General features: G+C 35.0%; 1 protein-coding gene across 1 annotated transcript in view; it reads left to right on the top strand.

Annotated features, from left to right (window-relative positions):
• Window positions 1-15,096, top strand: part of Cht7 (chitinase 7) — a 101,971-nt gene extending 86,875 nt beyond the window's left edge. Inside the window, exons 4-9 of the mRNA XM_073983284.1 lie at window positions 5,792-6,318; window positions 6,386-7,342; window positions 7,402-7,513; window positions 7,583-8,553; window positions 13,373-13,574; window positions 13,637-15,096. Of these exons, the coding sequence (XP_073839385.1) occupies window positions 5,792-6,318; window positions 6,386-7,342; window positions 7,402-7,513; window positions 7,583-8,553; window positions 13,373-13,574; window positions 13,637-13,842 (2,975 nt within the window). The 3' untranslated portion in view covers window positions 13,843-15,096. The remainder of the gene's footprint in view (window positions 1-5,791; window positions 6,319-6,385; window positions 7,343-7,401; window positions 7,514-7,582; window positions 8,554-13,372; window positions 13,575-13,636) is intronic.
• Window positions 15,097-20,241: the final 5,145 nt, after the last annotated feature.

The following is a 20,241-nucleotide window of genomic DNA, read 5'->3' as shown; positions in this document are numbered from 1 at the left end:
TTTGGTGCAACAAATACTTCAAATCGGTCGAAAATATATATGGGAGCTATATCCAAATCTGAACCGATTTCGATATAATTTGGCACATTTATCTATAGACCTTATTCCATCACACATTCCGAATTTCATCAAAATTGTACAGATACAGCGTTTTTGGTGCATCAATAACCTCAAATCGGCCGAAAATATATATGGGAGCTATATCCAAATCTGAACCGATTTTCACCAAAAGCAATAGCGTTCTTCATTAGCCTAAAAAAAAATGATCTTCCCAATTTTCAGCCAAATCAAACAATAAATGCGATATGTACGTTGAGAACGGACGGACATGCATAAATCGACTCAGAAAGTGATTCTATGCATATCCCTAGAAGTAACTATGGGTCTATCTCTTTTCCTTAGGCATGCTACCTACAACTGCACTAACACATAATACCCTTACCACAGGGTGGTGTAGGGTATAAAAATCATTTTTGGGTATTTTTTTAATTAAAAAGATTTATCCTTTTTGGGCCTTTGCTTGGACTTTATAAAAAATTTTAAAAAATCATTTTTGGGCAAATTTTGGGCCCCTTTTTGGGTCTATATAAATATCCTTAAAAAATAATTGTTTGGTACCATAAAAAACTTTATAAAATTCAATATTTTTGGTACTTTATTAAAAATAATAAAACGGTTCTTTTAAAAAAATATTTAAAATTTCATTTTAGGCCATATAGAACCTTAAAATCAATCTTTGGATCCTTATAAATGTCTTAAAACATTTATTTTTTGCCCCTTTTGGATCCTTATAAAATCTTGAAATCACTCTTGAAATCAATCTTTATGAAAATCATTAAAGGCAAAGGTTTATAATTTTGGATCCTTATAAAAATCTTTTGCTCTGTTCCAAAACCTGCAAGAATCTACTATTTTTTACTACGATAACAAATTTTTCTTTATGTTATCGAAAAAATAGTAAAAATTAGTAGATTCTTGCAATTCTGGAACAGAAATTTTATCTTTGTTTTTTTAATTAAAAACATACCTTTTGGGTCTTCCAACAAATTACTAAAAAAATATTTGTTGGGTCTTTATTAAAGTAATTAAAATATTTCTAGCTCTTTTTTTGGGTCCTTATTTTCAAAAATAATTTTTTGGCCGTTTTGAGTGTTTTAAAAATCATTGTACAAATGAGATTGATTTGGCCTGGAGTGGACTGACTTTTGTTAAGGTGTTGGTGTAGCAGTAGAGTTTTTATTGCTAAACAGACATCTTGACGTCTGTGCGGTTTTGGTACAAGTGAGTTTCCAAGTATTTGCTGCAGTTCACTTGTTTCAAATTAATTAGGAATGAAGCGGAATCAATGTTGAAGTGGTAGCATCTTATACAATGAGAGAGAGCTCTTTGCATAAAATGTTACCACATGAAAATTAACAAATATGTATTTTAATCAAATCTCCTGGAATGTTTGTTGAACTCGCTTCAACATGCCGGGCCCTCTTGCGGTAACGCAACTTAATCATACATTTTCTGGCGATTAGCATTCTCGAGGTAGGATATGGCATATGCGGCAGCGCTTTTGTTTCAGATGTAGCCTTCTAGAAAACTTCAGAGTTAAGCGGTGGACGTGATCCAAAAGTAATTTTCTCCTCAGTTCCTTGACGGCTCGTAAGGACCATGTACAACTGGGCTAATGCGTCTGCGGATAGAAGAGTGGACTGTAGTTAGCGGTTGTATTAGCTCCAATTGAAAGTGTGGAAAACTTCCCAGTATCAATACATGAAATAAAAGAAACAAAAAAAAGACGTTTTGCGTAGATTTCTGCAATGGCCGGTTTATTTAAAGAGCTGCTTACCGTTGAGATGCTATTTTCCAATTAAGTTCTCAACTTTTATTATTTTAGGGCAAACAACGAAAAACAAAAAATAGAAAAAAACTCCTTATCCACTGAGTAAAAGCTTTTGGTTCTAGTGGATAAGGGTTGCCATATTTTTGGGGTCAACTTTTACGCTTAAATTCAGTTGGGTTTAAACTCATTAATTCAGTACTATAAATTTCATTTCATATTATCTTATGCTATGTTGTTGAAGTGGCTTCAACAATCATTTTGAAATATTTTTTTCGCATCCCTAAAAAATCTTAAAAAAAATCATTTTTGGGCCTATTTGGGTCCCTTTAAAATCTTGAAGTAACTTTTGGGTCTTTATGAAAACCATTAAAAATATATTTTGGCTTTTACGAAAATCATTAAAAATGGATATAATCTTTAAAAAATCATTTTTGTGCCCTTTTAAAACCTTTAAGTAACTTTTGGGTATTTATTTATTGAAAATCATTAAAAATATTCTTTGGGTCTTTATGAAAATCATTAAGCATATTTCTTGGTCTCTATAAAAATTAAAACAAAACATTCTTGAGCATTTTAAGATGTTTAAAAACATCTTTAAAAAAAAACATTTTGAGTCCTTTTGGGAATTTATAAAAATGATTAAAACCACAGTTTTATGTTTGTTGTCAAATGTTGTTAACAGAACTCTGAATGGCCAACTGTATAAACTGTGATTAAAACTATTTTTTTTACCTTTTTGGGTCTTTATGAATATCATTAAAAATATTCTTTGGGTCTTTATGAAAATCATTACAAATATTTTTGCGCAATTTTTGGTCTTTATGAGTATCATTAAACATATTTTTTGGGCCTTTTTTAATTTCGACACCTCCAAATAATAGTATGCTAAGTCTAAAAAGTGAGTTTTGCAGGAGAAGCTCTCAAAGTGTGGAAATTTTTTTGAACTTCAGTACTATGCTAAGTCAATATTTGTTTATAACTTCTGTTCGGATTGACCGATCATTACCAAAATTTGACAGAATTTAAGTTAAAGGACGTTCGACACCTCCAAATGCTAATTCTGAACAGTGAGTTTTGCAGGACAAGCTCTAAAAGTTTGGAAATTTCTTTGACCTTCAGTACTATGCTAAGTAAATATTTGTTTATAACTTCGGTTCGGATTGTCCGATTATTACCAAAATTTGACAGAAATTAAGTTAAAGGACGTTAAATATAAAAATGTAAAGAACTTGAAAACATGCTAAGTCGACTTAGCATACTATTGTTTAGAGGCGTCGATTTATAAAAATTAAAAAAATGTTCTTGGGCAATTTTAATTCTTTAAAAAAGTTTTGGGCCTTTACAAAAATCTTTAAATTTTTTTTTTAGAAAAAAATATATTTTTCGGTCTTTATTAAAATCCTTAAAAATATTTAGACCTTTTAGGGACCCACTATTTAAAAAAAAAAATATTTTTTTCCCTTTTTTCGTCCTTATAAAAATCTATATAAAATATTTTTTTGCATTTCTAGGTCCCTATAAAAATGATTCAAAATCATTTTTGGGCCTTTTTGGGTCCTTATAAAATCTTTATGAAAATATGTAATTAAAAATATTTTTTGGGTCCTTATAAGAAACTTCAAAAAAATTTTGAAACTTTTTGGTATTTATCTATAAATCTAAAAAACATTTCGTGAGCCAAAAATGTATTTAAAAACATTTATTGACCCTTTTTGGCGTCCTCATCATTAAAACTTCAGTTTCTATCGTTTTAAAAAAAAATGATTTTTGGTCTTTTTGGGTTTTTGTGAAAATCATAAAAAAAAAAAATTTGGGCCATTTTAGGTCTTTATGAAAATAATTAAACATATTTCTTGGACTCTCTAAAAATTTAAAAAAAAAATTGCGCATTTTAGGATGTTTATTAGCATTTTAAATATTATTTTTTGGGACTTAAAACTCGTTAAAAATAATTTTTGGAACTTTTTAGTTTTTATGAAAGCTCATTTTTTTATCTTTATATTAAAAAGTTTCTAGAATTTTTGTTTTGCCTTAAAAATCATATACCGACCATTGTCGGTAACTCAAAAAATGAGTTAGAGAATCGCACTACTGGTCTTTTCTTTAAAACAAATTTTGAGCGTTTTTGGTCCCTTTTATATTCTTTAGAAATAAAAATCCTAAAAAAATGTTTGCGCCTTTTGCTCTTTAAGATACTTTAATGGCCTGTTTCACTAAGACGATACGAATACACATTCGATCGAACTACTACCAAACTTCTTTTTTTTTTTTTTTTGAAAAATATTAGAATTGTTTTTATTTTCAAACAAATAAACATTTTCTACAACAACAGGACTTTGGTAGTAATTCGAACGAATTTGAATTCGAATCGTCTTAGAGAAACACGCCATTAATAATTGTTTTTTGGACATTTTTGGATCCTTATAAAAAATATGTTCGGCCTAAAAATCATTTTAATCCTTTAAAACACATTTGTTGAGGCTTTTGGAGTCCTTATAAAAGTCATTGTGGGTCCTTAAAATAATCTTTAAGATATTCTTTTTTTTTTTTTTGGGAATTTATAGAAATTAAAAATCATTTTAATTTTTTAATTTATTCTTTATTTATAATTAATTTCTTGGGTTCGTAAAAAATTTTTACTTTATAAAAATCTTAAAAACAAACATTTTTTTGCCCTTTTTGTCTGAATATGCATAATAGAGTGATTTTAAAAAATCGATGTCGGATTTTTTTGCGGCACCCTCCTAAAATGTTTGGTTTTGTTAATAATTAAGATTGCAAAGTTTGAGCTCTATCGGAATATGTTAACACGTGCCACTGGGGCCTCAAAATTTCCATGGGCCCTTTATATAGCTAATATTAAAATCTGACCCGATTTTAAACATTTTTTGTAGGATTACTTGTCTAGCCACTACAAAGAACTGGTAAACTGTTTTCATCGAATGGACAATAAATATGGTCTGTAGAGCGATTTCTGTAATATTTTCACAAAATCACTCTACAGACCACATTTATTGTCCAATCGATGTAAACAGTTTACCAGTTCTTTGTAGTGGCTAAACAAGTAATCCTACAAAAAATGTTTAAAATCGGGTCAGATTTTAATATTAGCTATATAAAGGTTCTTTGTAGCATAAAAAAAAATCAGACATCGGACTTTTTTGTCTAAACTTCATAAATAATTTTTTGGGGTTTTTTTTAATAACATATTTAAAATGTTCACTTTACTACATACTTCAATTCTTGTGCTCATCAATTTGTTTAAATATTTTTTTTTTTTTGATTTCTTACCAAAATCAATAAAAAACAATTTTTGCAGCCATTGCTGCTGATAATGGAATCCCAGAGATTAGCAAATATTAGGATTTCATAAATTTCATGAACAATAGGGCCCGCGAAAGGGTTAAACGAGGTAACCCCAAAAAAGTATCGATTGGTATGCTCATATATGCTCGCATAATTGAATTGGCCATGTAATGCGGTCATTTGGGTAAATTTACAAATTCACGTCTTTGATCTTCCTTTTGAGCTCTTCTAAAAACAAATATCGAAAATGTTGGATCTTTTTAAAATATAAAAAATTTCGTTTTTTGTCCTTTTTGTATCTTCCTAAAATGTAAGAAAAATTCAAGTTTCGGGTCCTTCTAAAACTAAAAAACACGTTTTAGAGCTCCTTGGATCTTTCTAAAGTTCGTTAAAAATTTAAGTTTGGGTCTCTCCGGTTAAAAGATACCATCCATCATCTAGGGTGTATACGATTTAAATATTTGTTACCCCATAACGTATACTTGACGACACACATCATTCGATCCATTGCATATTCAAAATACATATTTCCTTTTTCCTTGCTTGGTTATAGCTATGGTCCAGGCAAAATAAAATTTAAAAACTTTTTGGCATTTCTAAAAGTCGTAAGATTTAACTCTGTCGTTTAACATTTACTCCCCTTTCCCGTTCCAGCCAAAACACGACAAAGGCGAAGAAGACCAACTGCCGCTCCCGTCGAAACTGAAGTAGCCGAAGAAGTCGTCGAAGTTTCAACACGAAGAACTCGCGTCTCAGCAAAGAAAATTGTGGACAAAGAAATCGACAAAGAAGTTGCCCAGAAGCGTGCGGATCAGGAACCCGCACCCTCAACATCTGTACGCACACGCCTACGTGGTAAATCGAAGTTACGTGGTGTAGATTCCGATTCTACCAGCCTTGTGGCAAGTGGTTCTTCGTTGAAGGGTAAAAAAGCCAAGGCCGAAGATGTTGGCAAGAAAGTCGTTTGCTATTACACAAATTGGTCTCAATATCGTCCGAAAATTGGTAAATTCGTACCCGAAGACATTCCAGCCGATTTGTGTACCCACATCATTTTCGCTTTCGGTTGGTTGAAAAAGAACAAGTTGAGTTCCTATGAATCGAATGATGAAACCAAGGATACTGTACCCGGTCTCTATGATCGTATGATGACCCTGAAGAAAGCTAATCCCAAATTGAAGGTAAGTTTTGGAAGGACTTTTGAAGAGAGTTTCTTAAAAATATTTTTTCTTTCTTCCTGCTTTCCAGATCCTTTTGGCCTTGGGCGGTTGGTCATTTGGTACCCAGAAATTCAAGGATATGTCTGCCACCCGTTATACCCGTCAAACCTTTATCTACTCGGCCATACCTTTCTTGCGCAAACGCGGCTTTGATGGTTTAGATTTGGATTGGGAATATCCCAAGGGCTCGGAGGATAAGAAGAACTTTGTTTTGTTGTTGAAGGAATTGCGTGAAGCCTTCGAGGCCGAGGCCCAAGAATTGAAGAGACAACGTTTGCTGTTGACTGCTGCCGTACCTGTTGGTCCCGATAATATTCGTGGTGGTTATGATGTCCCGGCAGTGGCCAGTTATTTGGATTTCATTAATGTTATGGCCTACGATTTCCATGGTAAATGGGAACGTGAAACTGGCCACAATGCTCCCCTGTATGCCCCCTCTTCCGATTCTGAATGGCGTAAACAATTGTCGGTGGATAATGCTGCCACAATGTGGGCTAAAATGGGTGCCCCCAAAGAGAAACTGGTAATTGGTATGCCCACATATGGTCGTTCCTTCACTTTGGCTTCCACATCTAAACATGGTCCCAATGCACCTGCCACAGGTGGTGGCAAGGAAGGTATTTACACCAAGGAAAGTGGTTTCCTCGCCTATTATGAAATTTGTGAAATGTTGTTAAATGGTGCCGTCTACGTGTGGGATGATGAAATGAAGGTGCCCTATTTGGTGGATGGTGACCAATGGGTTGGTTTCGATGATGAACGTTCCATACGCAACAAAATGAAATGGATCAAGGATAATGGTTATGGTGGTGCCATGGTGTGGACTGTTGATATGGATGATTTCAAGGGTGAAGTGTGTGGAGGCCAGGTTAAATATCCTCTAATTGGTGCCATGCGTGAAGAACTACTGGGCATTTCCAGAGGTAAAGATGCCAAGGATGTTAATTGGTCAGAGGTTGCTGCTACTTTCGAGGATTTGGAAGAGGTAATTATCTTAGAAATTGTGTATTATGGGATGCGAATTTAATTCCCTTTCTATTTTAGATTGAAAAACCTGAACCCATTAAAATTGATGTTGAAGAAGTCTTGGCCAAGGTACGCAAACCCAGCAAGAAACATCGTGTCAAGGCTGGTGCATTGGCTGTGGAAAAGAACAGTAAGTCTGAAATGAAGTCTCAAAAGGAAACCCTTTCCCTTATTAACTATTTTCATTTTCCTTTTATAGCTCGTCCCGCCCAGGTCTTCTGTTACCTTACCAGCTGGTCATCCAAACGCCCTGGTGCTGGAAAATTCTTACCCGCCAACATTGATCCCAAACTGTGTACACACATTGTCTATGCCTTTGCCACTCTCAAGGACCACAAGTTGGCCGAGAACAGTGATGAGGATCCCGATAACTATGAAGAAATCATTGCCCTGCGTGACACAAATCCAGATCTGCAAATCCTTTTGGCCATTGGTGGTTGGGCTTTTGGTTCAACACCCTTCAAAGATCTCACCTCCAATGTTTTCCGCATGAATCAGTTTGTCTACGAAGCCATTGATTTCTTGCGTGACTATAAATTCAATGGTCTCGATGTCGATTGGGAATATCCTCGTGGTTCAGACGATCGGGCGGCCTATGTAAATCTGTTGCGTGAATTGCGTGTTGCCTTCGAAGGTGAAGCCAAATCTTCAGGTTTGCCCAGACTTTTGTTAACAGCTGCTGTCCCCGCCTCGTTTGAAGCCATTGCTGCTGGTTATGATGTGCCCGAGATTAGCAAATATTTGGATTTCATTAATGTCATGACCTATGATTTCCATGGTCAATGGGAACGCACTGTGGGTCACAATTCACCACTCTTCCCCCTGGAATCTGCCACAGGTTATCAAAAGAAATTAACTGTTGACTATAGTGCCCGCGAATGGGTTAAACAAGGTGCTCCCAAAGAGAAGTTATTGATTGGTATGCCCACCTATGGTCGCACATTTGAATTGGCCAATGTAACACAGTTTGATATTGGAGCTCCTGCCTTGGGTGGTGGTCGTTTGGGTAAATTTACAAATGAATCTGGTTTCTTGAGCTATTATGAGGTGTGCAATTTCTTGGCTGCTGATAACACCACATTGGTGTGGGATTCCGAACAGCAAGTACCATTTGCCTATCGTGATGATCAATGGGTGGGCTTTGATGATGAACGTTCGCTGAAAACAAAGGTGAGTGAAGAAGAGGAAGATGACTAATTGTATTTTAGGAACCTCATAAAAAATCTTTAAAAAGTCCACTTATCTTGGGGCTCCCTAAAAATCTATAAAAATCCACGTCAAATGGCCTTTTAGGGTACCTCGAAAAATCTTTAAAAATCAACACCTAATGGCTTGTTAAGGTCCAGCTAAAACACATTAAAAAATCCACGTCTAATGGCCTTTTAGGGTGCCCCTAAAAATCTTTAAAAAATCCACGTCTAATGGCCTTTAAGGGTGCCCCTAAAAATCTTTAAAAAATCCACGTCTAATGGCCTTTTAGGGTACCCCTAAAAATTTTTAAAAAATCCACGTCTAATGGCCTTTTAGGGTGCCCCTAAAAATCTTTAAAAAATCCACGTCTAATGGCCTTTTAGGGTGCCCCTAAAAATCTTTAAAAAATCCACGTCTAATGGCCTTTTAGGGTGCCCCTAAAAATCTTTAAAAAAATCCACGTCTAATGGCCTTTTAGGGTGCCCCTAAAAATCTTTAAAAAATCCACGTCTTATGGCCTTTTAGGGTCCCCCTAAAAATCTTTAAAAAATCCACGTCTAATGGCCTTTTGGGGTTGCCCAAAAAATCTATAAAAAATCCGCGTCCAATGGCCTTTTGGGGTCGCTTTAAAAATCTTTAAAAAATCCACGTCTAATGGCCTTTTGGGGTCGCCCTAAAAATCTTTAAAAAAATCCACGTCCAATGGCCTTTTGGGGTCGCCCTAAAAATCTTTAAAAAATTCACGATCAATGGCCTTTTAGGGTGCCCCTAAAAACCTTTAAAAAATCCACGTCTAATGGCATTTTAGGGTGCCCCTAAAAATCTTTAAAAAATCCACGTCTTATGGCCTTTTAGGGTGCCCCTAAAAATCTTTAAAAAATCCACGTCTAATGGCCTTTTAGGGTACCCCTAAAAATCTTTAAAAAATCCACGTCTAATGGCCTTTTGGGGTCGCCCTAAAAATCTTTAAAAAAATCCACGTCCAATGGCCTTTTGGGGTCGCCCTAAAAATCTTTAAAAAATTCACGATCAATGGCCTTTTAGGGTGCCCCTAAAAACCTTTAAAAAATCCACGTCTAATGGCATTTTAGGGTGCCCCTAAAAATCTTTAAAAAATCCACGTCTTATGGCCTTTTAGGGTGCCCCTAAAAATCTTTAAAAAATCCACGTCTAATGGCCTTTTAGGGTGCCCCTAAAAATCTTTAAAAAATCCACGTCTAATGGCCTTTTAGGGTGCCCCTAAAAATCTTTAAAAAATCCACGTCTAATGGCCTTTTAGGGTGCCCCTAAAAATCTTTAAAAAATCCACGTCTAATGGCCTTTTGGGGTCGCTTTAAAAACCTTTAAAAAATCCACGTCCAATGGCCTTTTGGGGTCGCTTTAAAAATCTTTAAAAAATCCACGTCTAATGGCCTTTTAGGGTGCCCCTAAAAATCTTTAAAAAATCCACGTCCAATGGCCTTTGGGGTCGCCCTAAAAATCTTTAAAAAATCCACGTCTAATGGCTTTTTAGGGTACCCCTAAAAATATTTAAAAAATCCACGTCTAATGGCCTTTTAGGGTGCCCCTAAAAATCTTTAAAAAATCCACGTCTAATGGCCTTTTAGGGTGCCCCTAAAAATCTTTAAAAAATCCACGTCTAATGGCCTTTTGGGGTCGCTTTAAAAACCTTTAAAAAATCCACGTCCAATGGCCTTTGGGGTCGCCCTAAAAATCTTTAAAAAATCCACGTCCAATGGCCTTTGGGGTCGCCCTAAAAATCTTTAAAAAATCCACGTCCAATGGCCTTTTGGGGTCGCCCTAAAAATCTTTAAGAAATCCACGTCTAATGGCCTTTTAGGGTGCCCCTAAAAATCTTTAAGAAATCCACGTCTAATGGCCTTTTAGGGTGCCCCTAAAAATCTTTAAGAAATCCACGTCTAATGGCCTTTTAGGGTGCCCCTAAAAATCTTTAAGAAATCCACGTGTAATGCCCTTTTAGGGTGTCCCTAAAAATCTTTAAAAAATCCACGTCTAATGGCCTTTTAGGGTGTCCCTAAAAATCTTTAAAAAATCCACGTCTAATGGCCTTTTAGGGTGCCCCTAAAAATCTTTAAAAAATCCACGTCTAATGGCCTTTTAGGGTGTCCCTAAAAATCTTTAAAAAATCCACGTCTAATGGCCTTTTAGGGTGCCCCTAAAAATCTTTAAAAAATCCACGTCTAATGGCCTTTCAGGGTGCCCCTAAAAATCTTTAAAAAATCCACGTCTAATGGCCTTTTAGGGTGCCCCTAAAAATCTTTAAAAAATCCACGTCTTATGGCCTTTTGGGGTTCCGCTAAAAATCTTTAAAAAATCCACGTCTAATGGCCTTTTAGGGTGCCCCTAAAAATCTTTAAAAAATCCACGTCTAATGGCCTTTTGGGGTCACCCTAAAAATCCTTAAAAAATCCACGTCTAATGGCCTTTTAGGGTGCCCCTAAAAATCTTTAAAAAATCCACGTCTAATGGCCTTTTGGGGTCACCCTAAAAATCCTTAAAAAATCCACGTCTAATGGCCTTTTAGGGTGCCCCTAAAAATCTTTAAAAAATCCACGTCTAATGGCCTTTTAGGGTACCCCTAAAAATCTTTAAAAAATCCACGTCTAATGGCCTTTTAGGGTGCCCCTAAAAATCTTTAAAAAATCCACGTCCAATTGCCTTTTGGGGTCGCCCTAAAAATCTTTAAAAAATCCACGTCTAATGGTCTTTTAGGGTGCCCCTAAAAATCTTTAAAAATCCACGTCTAATGGCCTTTTAGGGTGCCCCTAAAAATCTTTAAAAATCCACGTCGAATGGCCTTATAGGGTGCCCCTAAAAATCTTTAAAAAATCCACGTCTAATGGCCTTTTGGGGTCGCTTTAAAAACCTTTAAAAAATCCACGTCCAATGGCCTTTTGGGGTCGCTTTAAAAATCTTTAAAAAATCCACGTCTAATGGCCTTTTAGGGTGCCCCTAAAAATCTTTAAAAAATCCACGTCCAATGGCCTTTGGGGTCGCCCTAAAAATCTTTAAAAAATCCACGTCTAATGGCTTTTTAGGGTGCCCCTAAAAATATTTAAAAAATCCACGTCTAATGGCCTTTTAGGGGGCCACCGTGGTGCAATGGTTAGCACGTCCGCCTTGCACTCAGAAGGTCTGCGGTTCGAATCCCAGGCCAAGCAACATCAAATTTTCAACGGTGGCAAAATTCCCCCTCAGTAATGCTTGGCGACATTTCCTGAGTATTTAAGCCATGAAAAACTTCTCTACAAGTGGTGTCGTAAGACACGCCGTTCGGACTCGGCAATAAAAAGTAGGTCCCATATCATTGAGCCAATATGAATCGGCGTGCACTCATTGATATGAGAGAAGTCTCCCTTGTCCCATCTGGGATGTTTGTGGAACAATTATTATAATGGCCTTTTAGGGTGCCCCTAAAAATCTTTAAAAAATCCACGTCTAATGGCCTTTTAGGGTGCCCCTAAAAATCTTTAAAAAATCCACGTCTAATGGCCTTTTGGGGTCGCTTTAAAAACCTTTAAAAAATCCACGTCCAATGGCCTTTGGGGTCGCCCTAAAAATCTTTAAAAAATCCACGTCCAATGGCCTTTGGGGTCCCCTTAAAAATCTTTAAAAAATCCACGTCTAATGGCCTTTTAGGGTGCCCCTAAAAATCTTTAAAAAATCCACGTCTAATGGCCTTTTAGGGTGCCCCTAAAAATCTTTAAAAAATCCACGTCTAATGGCCTTTTAGGGTGCCCCTAAAAATCTTTAAAAAATCCACGTCTAATGGCCTTTTAGGGTGCCCCTAAAAATCTTTAAAAAATCCACGTCAAATGGCCTTTTAGGGTGCCCCTAAAAATCTTTAAAAAATCCACGTCTAATGGCCTTTTGGGGTTGCCCTAAAAATCTTTAAAAAATCCACGTCTAATGGCCTTTTAGGGTGCCCCTAAAAATCTTTAAAAAATCCACGTCCAATGGCCTTTTGGGGTCACCCTAAAAATCTTTAAAAAATCCACGTCTAATGGCCTTTTAGGGTGCCCCTAAAAATCCACGTCTAATGGCCTTTTAGGGTGCCCCTAAAAATCTTTAAAAAAATCCAAGTCCAATGGCCTGTTGGGGTCGCCCTAAAAATCTTTAAAAAATCCACGTCCAATGGCCTTTTGGGGTCGCCCTAAAAATCGTTAAAAAATCCACGTCCAATGGCCTTTTGGGTTGCCCCTAAAAATCTTTAAAAAATCCACGTCTAATGGCCTTTTAGGGTGCCCCTAAAAATCTTTAAAAAATCCACGTCAAATGGCCTTTTAGGGTGCCCCTAAAAATCTTTAAAAAATCCACGTCTAATGGCCTTTTAGGGTGCCCCTAAAAATCTTTAAAAAATCCACGTCTAATGGCCTTTTAGGGTGCCCCTAAAAATCTTTAAAAAATCCACGTCCAATGGCCTTTTGGGGTCACCCTAAAAATCTTTAAAAAATCCACGTCTAATGGCCTTTTAGGGTGCCCCTAAAAATCCACGTCTAATGGCCTTTTAGGGTGCCCCTAAAAATCTTTAAAAAAATCCAAGTCCAATGGCCTGTTGGGGTCGCCCTAAAAATCTTTAAAAAATCCACGTCCAATGGCCTTTTGGGGTCGCCCTAAAAATCTTTAAAAAATCCACGTCCAATGGCCTTTTAGGGTGCCCCTAAATGGCCTTTTAGGGTGCCCGTAAAATCTTTAAAAAATCCACGTCTAATGGCCTTTTACAATTTAAAAAAATCCACCTTACTAATTTAACAATGTTCCCTTCTCTTCTAAACAGATGGAATGGTTGAAGGAACAAGGCTTTGGTGGCATCATGGTTTGGTCCATTGATATGGATGATTTTAATGGACGTTGTGGAAATGGTAAATATCCTCTGCTGAATGCCTTGAATGATGAACTCAAAGGTTACAAAGTCAATCTGGAATATGAGGGGCCATATGAGACACGAGGTCCACGAGGAGCCTATACCACAAAAGATCGTAAGTATTACTATCCTCGAAACTTTTGGAGCAACTGTAATAAGAAATGTTTCTTTTTTTAGCCCACGAAGTAACCTGTGCCGAGGAGGATGGCCACATTAGTTATCACAAAGATTGGAATGATTGTACCCACTATTACATGTGTGAGGGTGAACGTAAACATCATATGCCATGTCCAGCAAATTTGGTATTCAATCCCCAGGAAAATGTCTGCGATTGGCCTGAAAATGTTGAGGGTTGTCATGTACCCACCGATGCGCCAGCCTAAGTTGGAGAGTTGTAGAGAGCGTGAGAACTTTGTTTGAAGTACTACTACTACTACTACCACTACAGACAATCAAACAAAATCCATACAAAAACACATACAAAACGCACACATGATAGCACATTTTCACACACACCCACACCATCACACAATGTATCTTTGGCATAATCAAATTTCGTTTTGCTGCAAAGAAAGACGATTTAGGTATAGCCAACAAGTTCAAATTTCAAAATTTAGGGCCATGTAATATTGAAAAGTGGTTCCTTAGAGACTCAACACTGCCCCCTGTTTTGTTTTAATACTCAACTTTGGAAATCCAATGTGGTTTTCATTTATTACTGCCCTCTATAAAGGTGGCCAGATATAAGCAATTTGAAATTATTTTCAATTTCATTGTTAAGCCCCTTTTGGTCTGCTGCAAGAAGTTTATATTCCGGCCCACCCTAATTTATGGACATATTACCCTGAAATTACAATTGAATTGTAATTTTTTGCTCTTTCACGACCAAAGTCACCAATCACATCTCTGGAGTTCCGGTGACTTTGTGGGCCAACAACATATGTCTGTACATATGTACTATAAAATTTAGTTCTATACAATGAATATCATACATACAAATACTATTCTATACTGCCCTCCCGCCTAGCATGTAGAAACTTTTTTTAATATTATTATTTTTTATTTTATTTTTTTGTTTTTGTAAAGAAAAAAAAAGGAAAGACATTACACAAAATAACCAAAAACAATGCAAAATTCATGGCATTTGTTTTGTCCTGTTTGTTTTTTTAATTAGTTTAATTAATCAACAATTGCAATAACTTCCTAATATCTTCTTCCGCGCCTCTGCTATTCTGTTTTCTTTATTTGTTAATTGTAACATTAAAACCGCACTTGCCTTGTTCTTCATTTTTTTATACATAGAAATTTAACAAAATGTTTTTTTACGATAATATTAATTATTATTAAAAGTTTTTGAATTATTATTAAGGCCTAAAATACAAACAAAAACAAAACGAACCCATAGTAAGAGAAAATTTTGTTTAAGAATTATTCACACGCAAGTTATAATATAAAAAAATAACTCCCTCTCTACTCTCTTTCTTACACTCTATCTTTGAAAAAATCTAAATCTAAATTGTTAACTTCTTTTTTCTTTTCTTCAAAAATTATTGAAACATTTTTTCTTTCTATTTGTACATAAAACTGTGATAATGCCTCTGTAACTGTATTTCTTTGAAACAAATCAAAAAAACAAATTTGTGAAATTTCGCTGTTATCTTCTTCTTTAACTCTTAGATTATATTCTCTCTCTCTTTCTCTATCTATCCCCCCTATTGTGCACATACAAATTTTGTTATAAAAAACGGAAAAATATATTTTCTAAAAAATATAATATTTTTATATTATTATTTTTTTCTATTCGAACAAAACAAAAACAACAACAAAAAACTGTATTATAGTGTTATATATAAATAAATATATATAAAATAATAAATAATTATAATTATTACCAAAAAAAATTGTGGAATTTCTTTTAGGAGGGAAAAATAAATAACAAATTTAGTTCTGGCAATGCCATACAAAATAAGGATTTTGGTTCGGCAACACCCAATTATTTTGTATTTCAATGCGCCTAAAAGTATGCTGTGTTTTTTAGATATTAAATATAGCATTGTCAGATCAAAATTATAATTTTATTTTCGTTACAACTGTGTTGCCAGAGGTCACCTGCTACTTACCCTAAAATGCCATTAGGCGAGGATTTTTTAAAGATTTTTTAAAGATTTTTAGGGGGACCCTAAAAGGCCATAAGACGTGGATTTTTTTAAAGATTTTTTAAAGATTTTTAGGGGGACCCTAAAAGGCCATAAGACGTGGATTTTTTAAAGATTTTTAGGGGGACCCTAAAAGGCCAAAAGACGTGGATTTTTTAAAGATTTTTAGGGGGACCCTAAAATTCCATTAGACGTGGATTTTTTAAAGATTTTTAGGGGACCCTAAAATTCCATTAGACGTGGATTTTTTAAAGATTTTTAGGGGGACCCTACATGGCCATAAGACGTGGATTTTTTAAAGATTTTTAGGTTGACCCTAAAAGGCCATAAGACGTGGATTTTTTAAAGATTTTTTAAAGATTTTTAGGGGACCCTAAAATTCCATTAGACGTGGATTTTTTAAAGATTTTTAGGGGACCCTAAAATTCCATTAGACGTGGATTTTTTAAAGATTTTTAGGGGACCCTAAAATTCCATTAGACGTGGATTTTTTAAAGATTTTTAGGGGGACCCTACATGGCCATAAGACGTGGATTTTTTAAAGATTTTTAGGTTGACCCTAAAAGGCCATAAGACGTGGATTTTTTAAAGATTTTTAGGGGGACCCTAAAAGGCCATAAGACGTGGATTTTTTAAAGATTTTTAGGGGGACCCTAAAAGGCCATAAGACGTGGATTTTTTAAAGATTTTTAGGGGGGCCCTAAAAGGCCATAAGACGTGGATTTTTTAAAGATTTTTTAAAGATTTTTAGGGGGACCCTAAAAGGCCATAAGACGTGGATTTTTTAAAGATTTTTTAAAGATTTTTAGGGAAACCCTAAAAGGCCATAAGACGTGGATTTTTTAAAGATTTTTAGGGGGACCCTAAAAGGCCATAAGACGTGGATTTTTTAAAGATTTTTAGGGGGACCCTAAAAGGCCATAAGACGTGGATTTTTTAAAGATTTTTAAGGGGGACCCCAAAAGGCCATAAGACGTGGATTTTTTAAAGATTTTTAAGGGGGACCCCAAAAGGCCATAAGACGTGGATTTTTTAAAGATTTTTAAGGGGGACCCCAAAAGGCCATTGGACGTGGATTTTTTAAAGATTTTTAAGGGGGACCCCAAAAAGCCATAAGACGTGGATTTTTTAAAGATTTTTTAGGGGGGACCCTAAAAGGCCATAAGACGTGGATTTTTTAAAGATTTTTAGGGGGACCCTAAAAGGCCATAAGACGTGGATTTTTTAAAGATTTTTTAGGGGGACCCTAAAAGGCCATAAGACGTGGATTTTTTAAAGATTTTTAAGGGGGGCCCCAAAAAGCCATAAGACGTGGATTTTTTAAAGATTTTTAAGGGGGACCCCAAAAGGCCATTGGACGTGGATTTTTTAAAGATTTTTAGGGGGACCCCAAAAGGCCATAAGACTTGGACTTTTTAAAGATTTTTAGGGGGACCCTAAAAGGCCATAAGACGTGGATTTTTTAAAGATTTTTAGGGGGACCCTAAAAGACCATAAGACGTGGATTTTTCAAAGATTTTTAGGGGGACCCTAAAAGACCATAAGACTTGGATTTTTTAAAGATTTTTAAGGGAGACCCCAAAAGGCCATTGGACGTGGATTTTTTAAAGATTTTTAGGGGGACCCTAAAAGGCCATTAGACATGGATTTTTTAAAGATTTTTAGGGGGACCCTAAAAGGCCATATGACTTGGATTTTTCAAAGTTTTTAGGGGGACCCTAAAAGGCCATTAGACATGGATTTTTTAAAGATTTTTAGGGGGACCCCAAAAGGCCAGAAGACATGGATTTTTTTAAAGATTTTTAGAGGGACCCTAAAAGGCCATAAGACGTGGATTTTTTAAAGATTTTTAGGGGTTCCTTAAAAGGCCATAAAACGTGGATTTGTTAACGATTTTTAGGGGTTCCTTAAAAGGCCATAAAACGTGGATTTGTTAACGATTTTTAGTGGGATCCTAAAAGGCCAAAAGACGTGGTTTTTTAAAGATTTTTAGGCGGACCCTAAAAGGCCAGAAGACGTGGATTTGTTAAAGATTTTTAGGGGTTCCTTAAAAGGCCATTAGACGTGGATTTTTTAAAGATTTTAGGGGTTCCTTAAATGGCCGTAAGACGTGGATTTTTAAAGATGTTTAGGGGTTCCTTAAAAGGCCATTAGACGTGGATTTTTTAAAGATTTTAGGGGTTCCTTAAATGGCTGTAAGACGTGGATTTTTAAAGATTTTTAGGGGGACCATAAAAGGCCATAAGACATGGATTTTTTTAAAGATTTTTAGGGGGACCCTAAAAGGCCATAGGGGGACCCTAAAAAGCCATAAGACATGGATTTTTTAAAGATTTTTAGGGGGACCCTAAAAGGCCATAGGGGGACCCTAAAAAGCCATAAGACATGGATTTTTTAAAGATTTTTAGGGGGACCCTACAATGCCATAAGACGTAGATTTTTTAAAGATTTTTAGGGGGACCCTAAAAGGCCATAAGACGTGGATTTTTTAAAGATTTTTTGAGGACCTTAAAAGGCCATTAGTCGTCATTCTAAGTGCTACCAACGCCCAATTTTGTGTTCCTTTCGAAATAAATCAAGTTTTTATTTTAATTTTTTATTTATTTATTTTTTTCTTTCTTCTTTATTATTTGTTTTATTATGTACCCTTATTCAGATTGAAACTTATTTCTTTTATGTTGTTTCTTTTTGTATTATTTTCGTAATTTTAAATAGTTTTTTTTTTCTTTTTCGTTTTTGTTTTGGTGTAGGTGTGTGAGTTTTAAACAGTATTTGCTGAGAACAGTTTTGATTTGATATCATCGCCACTTTTAACTGTTTACAATTGCAAAAGGGAAAGAGTGGATTTGTCTTTGGGATGTAACATATTTTATCTATATTTTAATATAAAATTAATTCTAATTGTTTAATTAAATCTTCTTTGTTTAATAAAAATAGAAAAAGAAAATAAAAAATAATTTAAAAGTGATGCAAATATATTACATTCCAAAGTTGGTGTGTAGGTTTGTGTTGTATTATTTTCTTGTTAGGATGATACATAGTTGGTGTGGAAAGTGGGCGGGGTGGGGAAAATAGAGAACAACTTGAAACTTATCGTTCTTTGTTTATTATTTCGTTTTCTTTTCTCGTTTGTTTTTCTTTATCGTTAATAATTAAATACTTTTAATTAAATGCATTATTACGTCTAGTAAAAGTTGTTGTTATTAATTTTCTTAACCTCTCATTTGTCATCATCTTTTTTTATAATTATTATTTTTTAATCATTATTAATTTCTTTTATTTAAAATAATTTATTATTATTTTTGTTTATATTATTTTAATATAACTTTGGCAACCACATATTTTTCGTCTTGCGTGTTATCAAAAGAAAAATGGAATTGTTGTTGTTTTATTTTTAGAGTTTTCTCTTTGAAATTTATCACTAGTTTTTGAATGGTTTGTTTTTTTTTTTTTTTTGTTTAGTTTTCTTTAAACATTTATTCTTAATTACATAATTGAAAAGGTGCTCAAAATCAACAAATTTAAAATAAAATTGTATATATAAAACATATACCGAAATTTATTGAAAATTATTTTAAATATTAATTGCAAATTTTTTTTGCCTATCACCTAATCATATATACGAAACGTTATGACGATTTTTTGAGAGATCAGTTGTTCTCCTTTTCTATTTTTTTATTTTTCTTTATTTCTCACATATTCTTAAAATTGATTTCACATTTCATAACAACTGTAATCCTTAAGGTTGTATGTTCGGTTTGTAATGATGATGGGGTTTATTCTGAATGAAAACTCCCCGTCAGTTTTCTAACTTTCTCCTTAAAGTATAAACGGCAGAGAGACAAGACTGAATGGGAGTTTTTAATCAGAGTAACTCCGCATGTCAGACGATAAAATATTTGCCTAGACAGTGGGAAGCCCCTCTAAAAATGGGTTATCTATTACGAATGGCCACCTTGAAATGACTGTAATCTTTTTGCTATCTCAAATATTTTTGATATTGTATAGCCGAGGAATGTTTACCGTTCTATCACGGATGAGGAATTTCGGGAAAATTAAGTTCATGGGAAAATTAAAGTTTCCTAATTCACTACAGGATTACAATATCCAAATCAATAGCCAAGTCATCGGAAAATACATGATCAGTTTACCACAAAAAAGGCGGCAATGCCATCGCTTCGCAACCACCATATCGTGGGACAGGATCCATCATCTAGATCAAGGATACACTGTTTTGCAAAGTCAGTATATTCAGCGATCCCCCTGAGTTGGCTTTGCACTTGGTTTTCTCCCTCACGCACCCTGTACGTGAACAAAAACAAACGATAAACATCATTTGGTTGTTTGTTGCCTTTTTCACATTCACACATGCTTCGTTTTGATTGTATTTTGTTGGTCTCCACTGATCTAGACACATGTAAAAGGATATCCGGAGATGCAACATCGATGCTAAGTGGCAAAAAGGTCAAGATACCAGATCCAGATTGCCAGATCTAATTTGTATGTAGTTAAAAATGATTAGTTTGTTCTTCATCAATTGACGACGTCAGTCATCAGAAGAGATTTTTGTTAAGTGGCCTGTCAAAAGTTGTAAAACGTAAACGATGTTCATATAAATTTTGTGTA

This window comes from Musca autumnalis, unplaced genomic scaffold (genome assembly GCF_047663935.1).
Source record: "Musca autumnalis isolate F117 unplaced genomic scaffold, ASM4766393v1 scaffold_4, whole genome shotgun sequence".
NCBI lineage: Eukaryota > Metazoa > Arthropoda > Insecta > Diptera > Muscidae > Musca > Musca autumnalis.
The sequence above is the reverse complement of the archived record's forward strand: the minus strand, read 5'-3'. Positions and strand labels throughout refer to the sequence as shown.